The sequence below is a fragment of the Grammomys surdaster genome, unplaced genomic scaffold, assembly GCF_004785775.1.
Source record: "Grammomys surdaster isolate TR1022 unplaced genomic scaffold, NIH_TR_1.0 125946, whole genome shotgun sequence".
Taxonomy (NCBI): domain Eukaryota; kingdom Metazoa; phylum Chordata; class Mammalia; order Rodentia; family Muridae; genus Grammomys; species Grammomys surdaster.
The window spans coordinates 976699-986099 of record NW_021620768.1 but is presented as its reverse complement, the minus strand read 5'-3'; the positions used below and the strand labels follow the sequence as shown (position 1 = coordinate 986099).

Genomic DNA, 9401 nt, shown 5'->3' with positions numbered 1-9401 from the left:
CTTCCTTCCTTCCTTCCTTCCTTCCTTCCTTCCTTCCTTCCTTCCTTTCTTCCCTCCCTCCCTCCCTCCTTCCCTCCCTCCCTCCCTTCTTTCCTTCCTTGTCTTGGGACACGGAACTCACTGTACTGACAAGTCTGGCATCAAACTCTCAAAGATCCACTTAATTCTTCCTACCAAGTTCTGGGTTTAAGGGTGTACGCCACCATGCTAGCTAGCTACTGGAGTTTCAAACACTCTTGGTCTTGTACATTATGATCTCAGAGCCATTATGGTCAGTTCTCAATAGAGACCCAACAGGACTGTTGGTAACCCAAGCATGGATCTTCCAGTGACAAGTGAGGTTAAATTTAGGCCAATCTGGGTCCTTGGCAAACTAATTTCTTTGACAACACTTAACCACTATGCTATAAAATTCACAAAATGCTTCCACAAAACTCATAGCTAGTTAGTGGCTGAGTGGGGCTCACATAACAACCTTTACCTTAAAGTCCTCTTCTTCTGTATCCATCTACCAGCATGACTATTACATCCCTTAAATATGGTCTGATATTTAGGAATAGAGTATGAATGACTGATCAGGATCTATTAAATACACACTAATCTTCTCAAAGCATGACCCAATTTTCTAAGAGATTACCCCAAAATAGACTATCCTTTCCCCATCTCTCTAAAGGACTGCACTGAAGAACTCAAAAACTATTTGTTAGAAGTAGCCCAACCCAAGAGTCTTAGCAAGATAAATTTGTTCAAGGTCTATACTCAGTGAACTGCTGGGTACCAGTGTAAGACAAGTGACTGTTAATGAAGTTTCTATTCTATCAATCGCACTGTCCCTTTCCCAGTCAACTAGGCTCACAGTCAGGAATCACATTAAACTCAGCTCTAACATAACTCATTGATTGTCCTCCCATAATGCCGCCTGCACCCAGCCTCTTCTCCACTGTCACTGTCACCAACAGTTCTGACACAAAACTCATCTCTGGCATAGACTGCTACAAAAACTTCCAGCTAGCTTTCCCACACTTAAACTCTCTTCTAATTTACACATCAACACACAGATTTGCTCTTTACTCACCATTTTTTAAGTCTTGCATTACATTTAATTGTGCGTATGCACACACATGACTGACATAGCACACATGTGGGGGCCAGAGACCAGGAATTGGCTGCTTTCACCATGTGAGTTCCAGAAATTGAACTCAGGTTGTCAGGCTTGATGGCAAGCAACCCTTAATCCACGGAAACATTACACTGACTTTGCCCCAGAGACCTGCAAGCACACCATTTCTAGTCCATGCCCATTCCAGAAGCTCTGCTCATCTTCCCTTTGCCCAAATGCCTTCCTCTTCCTTCCACCTAAAAAACTGGTCCTCTCCTACCTGTTTATAATTGTTTCTTTAGATTTATTTATGTATATGAATGTTTTACTTACAAGCATGTTTGTGTACCATGTGCATGTCCAGTGCCCACACAAGTCAGAAGTGTGTCAGATCCCTTGGAACTAGAGTTATTTATTGGTGGTTGTGAGCTACCGTGTGGGTGCTAATCATCAAACCAGGGTCAAGGCCCAGAACCACTGAGCCATCTTTTCAGCCTCTTCCCTACCAGTTTTTATCACTATCATTTTTCCCCCTTCAAATCTGTCTAACCTGAGTGTCTTTCTGAGCCTAAAGACATCTAGATTGATTGTCTAAAATTCTATCAGGGGCCATAGTTCTTTCACATTCCCACATCCCTGGATTTCAAATTCCCTTTCTCTTTCCATCAGGTACTCTGCTCCTTTTAATTGTTCATGAATTTCAGGGAGACATAAGAATTATTCCTGAACAAAAAAAAGTCCTGGTTCACTGGAAACATGACATTGCTTCCAGAGTCTCTAGGGACATACTATCTTTAAGGATCAAATCTTTAAGACTGACTAGCTCAATGGACTCATTTTTCCAGTTAAGAAAATAAAGATCCAAAGTGGGAGCAAAGCTGACCCCAGCATCCATATTTGTTAACTCAGGAATCTGAATTTTTCCTACAAACACCAATGTGACTGACAATCACAATGTGAAATCAATCTATCTATCTATCTTTCTTTCTTTCTTTCCTTTTTATTTTTTTTGAGACTAGAATCACCAACTTCTTTCATCCTGTTTGACCAATGGGTTGAGGGAGTGGCCAGGAAGGCATTTACAGGTCTAAGCTGGGATCTTTCCCCAATGCAGTAATTAAGAAATAAAAGGGGGAGGGGCTGGAGAGATGGCTCAATGGTTAGAAGCACTTGGTGATTTGCAGAGGACCAGAGTTGCATTCCCAGCATTCATATGGTGGCTCACGACCATCTGTCATTCCAGTTCCAGAGGATCCAATGCCCTCTTCTGGCCTCCAACAGCACTGCACACATATGGTTCACACAGATACATGCAGATACAACACCCATGTATATAATATAAAAATAAATAAAAATTATTTATTTTAAAAAGTTAGGGGAAGTGATTAAATATATTGCTTGAAATTTTTAAAATTAAAAATGAAATAAACATCCACTGAATAAAAAAAAGAACAACAAAAACCAACCAACCAACCAAAAACAGAAGATACATAGCACCCAGGGGTAAATTTCTAAGCTACATGATAACTTTTTTAAGCTAATAAACCAGTAAAAATATTTTTTATAGTAATGCCACTATGATAATGTGAAGTAAAGTCAGTTAGTATAAATGAAAATAACTCATGTCTTCTTACAGATTTACGGAGTTAATAACCCTTTTAAACACACACACACACACACACACACATACACACACACACACACACACACACAAATCTTAGGTCTTTAAAGCAGCTAGGGACACTATCCAAACCCTGTTCCACAGAGGCAGTTAGCTTCCAGAACTCCCTTATCTGTGTGTTCATTTAGGGACTACCCATACAGTTCCCACTATTTGTTTTTGGTTTCTGATGAATGCAATTATTTTTCATTTTTGTTTATGCTCCTAAACTGAAGGGCAGTTTCTCTGCCTGATAGTACTTTGACCAGGGGAAAAGTATTAGATTGCTCTATCAGAACATTTCTGAGTATCAAAATTAAGCTTAGCCTGCTCCTGCTTCATAATACTGACTCATGGCCAAATGTTTCACCTGCAACCCACCACTGTCTCCATCTAACACTCTAGATGAAGACAAGGGTGTTCTGTGGAGAAGACTTAGCACTCCCAGTTTTTACTATTTGCTGCTTTAGGTTGTTTGTTTTGGTTTTTTTTTTTGTTTTTTGTTTTTTTGGTTTTTTGAGACAGGGTTTCTCTATGTAGCCCTGGCTCTCCTGGAACTCACTCTGTAGACCAGGCTGGCCTCGAACTCAGAAATCCACCTGCCTCTGCCTCCCAAGTGCTAGGATTAAAGGCGTGTGCCACCACTGCCCGGCACTGCTTTAGGTCTTTATGGCTGTGCTGGGAGACAACCCTTCTAAAGTAAATAATAACTAAGTTAAATATCTAGAGTTTGATGGTCCCAGAGTTCACTAGAGACAGGACTCTCAGTGGAAGAGATCTCTGACAGTAATAGTTCTGCATTTCTTCTGAAAGCTCCTACTATATGAATGACCTAGGATCTTTCCTGGGGATTCTAGTGTACTTGCCTAGAATGTTAGAGGCCCTAGGTTCTCCAGCCCTGAAAAAAAAAAAGTGTGGTGGGAAGCAGAACCCATAACAAATTCTAACTGCACCCTACAGAATGACATCTATTAGTCAAAGTAGAACTCTCTTCCACTCATCGGAATTCCAGAGGAGGAGGCTGGGGAGTAGTCAATAGGTAAAAGTCAATAGGTCCTGAAGGCATGAGGACCTGAGTTTGGATTCCTGGAGTTCACTGGTCAGCCAGCAAGCTCCAGGTTCAGTGAGAGACCCTGTCTTAAAAAATAAGATGGAATGTGATTGAAAAAGATACCTAATGTCAACATGTGTGCATACAACCAAGCATATACATATGTGTACACACACACACACACACACACACACGCACGCACGCACGCACGCACGCACGCACGCACGCACGCACGCACGCGCGCGCAGTGATCTTCCTCAGTTTCCCAAGTGCTGAGATTAGAGGATGGGCCACCACACCCACCTATCAGTATTGCTTTTTTTTTCTTTTTGAGACAGAGTCTGTAGCTCAGGCTGGCCTAAATTCCCTATGAAGCCAAGAAGGACCTTAGATTTCTGATCCTCCTGCCTCTACTTCTGGAGTGCTGAGATTATAGGAATAAAGTGCTGGTGATTGAACCTAGTTCTTCCCGCAGTCCAGCAAGCATGCTACCAACTAAGCTATACTTCCAACCCAGTATTATTTTCTGTTCTCCTCACCTTGTACATTTCTGTAACAACAACAATAAAAACAAAAACCTATTCTTTTTTTTTTTTTTTTTTTTTTGGTTTTTCGAGACAGGGTTTCTCTGTGTAGTTCTGGCTGTCCTGGAACTCACTCTATAGACCAGGCTGGCCTCGAACTCAGAAGTCTCTGCCTCCCAAGTGCTGGGATTAAAGGCATGCACCACCACCAACCGGCTAAACTTATTCATTCTTAATTTCTCAAAATAATAGAACTTTCTGATACTCCTTAACTTTTAAAATTATTATTATTGTTGTTTTGAGACAGGTCTTAATATGTAGCCCTGGCTGACCTCAGACTTGATTTGTAGACCATCTTGCCTTTGAACTTCCAGAGATCTGTCTGCTTCTCCCTCCCAAATGCTAAGATTAAAGGTGTGCTCCACCACACCAGCTTTAACTTGTTTTATATTATTTAATTCATGAAGTAGTGCACAAAGCTAAATCAAATCCATGAATTTACCATGTAGAATTTAGTTTCACAATTTAAAAAGTAATTTGGAATGTCTTCTCTCATTTGGTTTGTGCCTTTCAACAGCCCTGGAGGGAGATACAACAAGCAAATTTCAAATAGCAAACCCAGAATCGTGTGAACTGGAGCTAACAGTCATGTGGGACTGCTGCTCTACACAGGGGGAAATGGAGAAGACCAAGAATTCTTGGCATAACTGTGTTTTTTTTCTGGTTTGGTCTTCACATGAGCTACCTTTGTGCAGGGAAAAGCTGTTCTGTAGATACAAACTCTCACCCTATCCAGTCCCAAGAAGATTTACCCTGAGGTATTAGGCATAATCTCTATTTGCAATACCAAACACATTTTCAGAAAATACTGAAATTAAGATGAAGGGCCCAAAAGACATACACAGGGGTAGCCACATCTTATCTGTCTTTCACTAACAACTGATGGTCATGAAGAGAGAAATCATCTAAACACACTCCATGACTGCCATAACCCAACAGGAGAAAACTGATGTAAAAGACTGCCAAGTAGGTAGCCCAGTCTCTATTTAAGCCACACTCGGTCTCTCCAACCTGTCCATTTATCATCTAAAAAATACAGAACACCAAAGGAACCTTTTGCTATAGTTTACCCTAGATTAACTACATGACCAGGTTACTGAAACAACTTGCGGCGGATGAATTCACACTTTTTGGTATGTTCACTTACCCCAAGACAAATCTGGAGTATTTTATGGAGCACTGACTATGCACCAGGCACTAAACTTAGCATACAGGACAAAAACAAGCAAACTAACACAGCCTCTGCTTTCAGAGCTGACCAGTGCCACTTCTGTGGCCTTTTGGGGTGTTGTATTGTTGAGACAGGGTGCAACTCAGGCTGGCCTCAAATTCTCTGTATAGCCCAGGCTTCAAACTTGTAATCCTTCCTGCTTCAGCTTCCCAAGTACAGGGGTTATAAGCATGTACCACCATGTCTACTTCCCAATTAGATCGCCTGTCCTCAGGAAGAAATGAATAATTTTCTAAAACCTTTATACCATCTTACAAGCTAAAAGAGAATAAAATTCCTGACACCATAATTTGAAACATTTCCTTCTAATCTGTTACTCCAGCATGGCATCAGACTAAATTATCATGTGGGAGGCGGAAGCAAGATTGTGAATCCCAGAAACACAGCAAGTTGGTGAAGCCAGCTGGGGTGTAGATACCAAAAAAAAAAAATTGTGAATTATTTACATTCATAAGGTACAGAGCCTGTGACATCAAGTTCAACAGTGTACTTTGACTCTATTGCAAGATCAGGGAAGCTAGCAAGAGAAAGCCAGAAGAGGACCTCAGTTCCAGGACTGACCTTCTCACTAGGGCAGAAAATCAGCCACGGTAAAGGCAAGGAAGGCCTTCCCATGGAATAACACTGTGCTTTAACTCCAGAGATTATAGGTACAAAGTACAGGGGAACACTTGACAACTGCCTCACCCAACTGCCAAAGAGAGCAAAATGCTGCCTTACCCATTCTAAATGATGAGTCTATAAACCTCTGCCGATAGAATAGGCAACAAAAAGGACCAGGGATTCAGAATCAGAAGATTTTACACTAGATCCTGACACTCCTCAGACAACATTAAACAGTACTGGATATACCAGGAATCCACTCAGTCTCATCTGCAAAATGTGAGCAGTGACTTCCGACTTGTCTACCTCACGGATAAATCCTGAGGTTCAAACAAGGAATGTTCTAATGAGAACACGTGGGCCCCTGAGGTCTGTATCTGTGACGTCATGCAAGTTCCTAGAGGAACATCTCACACTATCCCAAAAGCCCTCACTGCCTCCTCCTCACACCCCTCAATACCTGGTTTCCATCTGCTCACATCGCTGAATTAATAGAAATTATTCACCATCTCAAATCTTAATTTGAGTATACTAATCCCCCAGGTCGAAGAGGAGGAAGAGAAGGGCAGACATGCAAACCCTTCACCTCCTTACTCTGACAGCTTCAGTTATCCTTTCCCAGGGGCAAATTACAGAAGACCACAATGGAAAAGGGAAGGGAGACGCCAGCTAGCCTCTGTGGTTGCCTGCTCTTCCCCACTGCAAGGCAGTTCCCCTACACACGGACTACTAAACAGATCTAACTCGGACCCCCAGACAACACAGAGGTAGTGTTTGGGAGGCATTATTATGTTTTAGACCGCACTCCACAGTCAAAGGGAAATTACTATTAGCATGTATAGCCAGAGGTTAACTGACTCACGGAGAGCAACTGCTGACTTACAGCTACTCCTTCCTACCTCACAAACATTAGTTTTCCATTTGACTGTTAGTGTCCAACCAACTACCTACCTAGCCAGTTAGGATGTATAGACTATCCACAAACACACCCCCATGGAGGATTTTTAAGGAGGAAGGGTTGAAGAGGGGAAGGGGAAGGAATGGCAAGGCAGACACCTACCAAAGGCGTACCAATCCTTTGGAGGACAGGAGAATCACACTGCAATGTTACCGGTAATAGGAAAGCCAGAACAAGCTCATGGGGGAAGGGGCATCATGTGCTTCCAGCTGATTTCAACAGCCTAGGAGCCAAAACAACTCCTTCCGGCTTCAAGCAGAGGGAAGGCCTGTTTTGCAGAGTCAAGCTTATTGGGAACAGCTTGGAAAATTAAACCAAGAGCATCAGCCTATTGGCAGGTCTCAATTTAAACTCTAAACTCGGGGAAGAAATTCTAATGTGGCCTAAACATTTCTGAGCTCTATCAACCCCTGGTGATACTGGTGACACCAGCAGGGTCTTTCTGTCCCAACATTTCAGGCCAGAACATCTTCCTCATTTTAAATTAGGAACCACCCTACCACTGTGATCCACCATTCCATAACAACCAGCCTGACGGAGGCTCCCAGCCCTGTCAGTCATTCCTCTATGCTCCCCAGATAACTAAAGCTAGTCCCCACTTACCCCTGTGGGTTCACATGATCAGACTTGGTCCAGTCTTGGAATCCCTAGGCTAGCCAGTTGGGGGGGACTCAGAGTCAGCCTTACACCTGGTGTAAGGCAAAAGCCACTGCAAGCATTACCCAGTCCTCTCCAGCTTCAGTGCTTACTGGGTATAAATGACACAGAATTATGGGCTACATTTTGAACATGGACACACACCGAGGGTGAAGAAACATATATACTGTATACTGACAGTCCTCATAGACCACAACCAGTCAAACACAACACCTTCCTCCCAGTATTTTAGTAAGTGTTGGAAAAATCCCAAATTATTTAAACATACCTGTCTATACTATGGGGCAATCGTATGCTCATGGTTTCTCCGTGTCTTCACAGTTCTGAAATCCTGTAGTTTCTTTGGGCGTCTTGATCAGGGCTGAGTCCCTTGCAATTTTGAAGGAAGGTGAGAGGAAGGCCTCCCAAGTTGAAGACTGAATCCTTGTTTCTTCCAGCTGTCAGGACCCTGGTAACTGCAGTGCTATTCTGCTTCTATCAGTTAACATGGTCTCCTCCTTCCTTGACTCTTTACCCTCCCCTCCCTTTTCTTAAAAAAGAAGAAAATGGAAAGGAAAAAAAAGAGGAAAAACTATGACCTTCTTAGAAACCAAAATGTTAACCACAAATCTCTTCAAGGTTAGCCCTATGGGCTAAAAAATGAACCACAGAAAGAATCTGACTTCAAAATATCAGTCTTAGCTGCAGACAGATAAAAACCATCCTTTCAATCCAGTTTCCCCAGCTGTCCTTCTGTTGACAGGGAAGCCTTAAGCTCCAAAGGTTGAAAAATCTCTGGTTTCCAAATGCTTAAAATGCCAACAGCGGAATTATTCCAGGGAAGGAAAAACAAAACAAAACAAAACGGCCGAACAAATCCGAAATGGCACTTGGGGAAAAAAATCTTCAGATGATTTGCACAGTTAAAATAAATAAAACCATACAGCAGTATGTACACAACACGAAGTCCAGTGCAGCCCTGGGAAGCAAAATTTGTGGATATCTTAAAAATCAAAACAAAACAACGATCTTCTACAGTAAAGGTTTTGAATTCTGAAATGAGCCAATTGTGCACACTCACACAGAGACACACACAAAAATCACAAAACACCTGAAGCGCAATGCTTTCTACCTTCGAAACGGTAGCATTGGCGAAAATCCCAGGAAATTTTAAACCTTCTTTTCCCTTTCGACCTGCAGGTTCCTGCACCTAGCCCAGCCCTGTACTCAGCCCCAGCCTCAGATCGGCCTTTTTCTCAGACAATTTCCTCAGTCAGCTCTGTGTGCTCCTGCACGTCCAGGCTCCGAAAGTCTCTCTCGCCGCAGCGCCCTGGAGCGGAGGTCCCGCTTCCCCTCGCCCGCCGATCGTGCCCGGCGACCCGCTCCTATTATTTTTGCGGTTCGACTAGGGCCAGGGCGCCCTCCACAGCGGCGCGGAGAGCCCGGGCCGCGGCCTCGGCCTCCGTGCCCGCCCGCCCGCCAGCCACAGCCTCCCCGCTCGGCCGCTCCCGGCGTCCGCGTCGCGGCCGCTGCGCTTCCGTATAGGCTGGACCGCTAGATCGGAAGAGCGGTCCAGCCT

At 43.3% G+C, this 9401-nt stretch overlaps 1 protein-coding gene across 10 annotated transcripts in view; it reads right to left on the bottom strand.

Moving 5' to 3' along the window:
- The window catches only part of Arhgef11 (Rho guanine nucleotide exchange factor 11), a 117277-nt gene extending 107922 nt beyond the window's left edge, over nucleotides 1–9355 (bottom strand). For 4 of the 10 annotated variants that reach the window (XM_028753337.1, XM_028753346.1, XM_028753340.1 and 1 more), the window contains exon 1: nucleotides 8112–8650. In XM_028753337.1, coding sequence (XP_028609170.1) covers nucleotides 8112–8143 — 32 coding nt within the window. In that variant the 5' untranslated portion in view covers nucleotides 8144–8650. Of the gene's footprint in view, nucleotides 1–8111 lie in introns of all 10 variants that reach the window. The other 6 variants (XM_028753341.1, XM_028753344.1, XM_028753339.1 and 3 more) reach the window with 3 other exon arrangements.
- Between the last annotated feature and the right edge of the window lie 46 nt (nucleotides 9356–9401).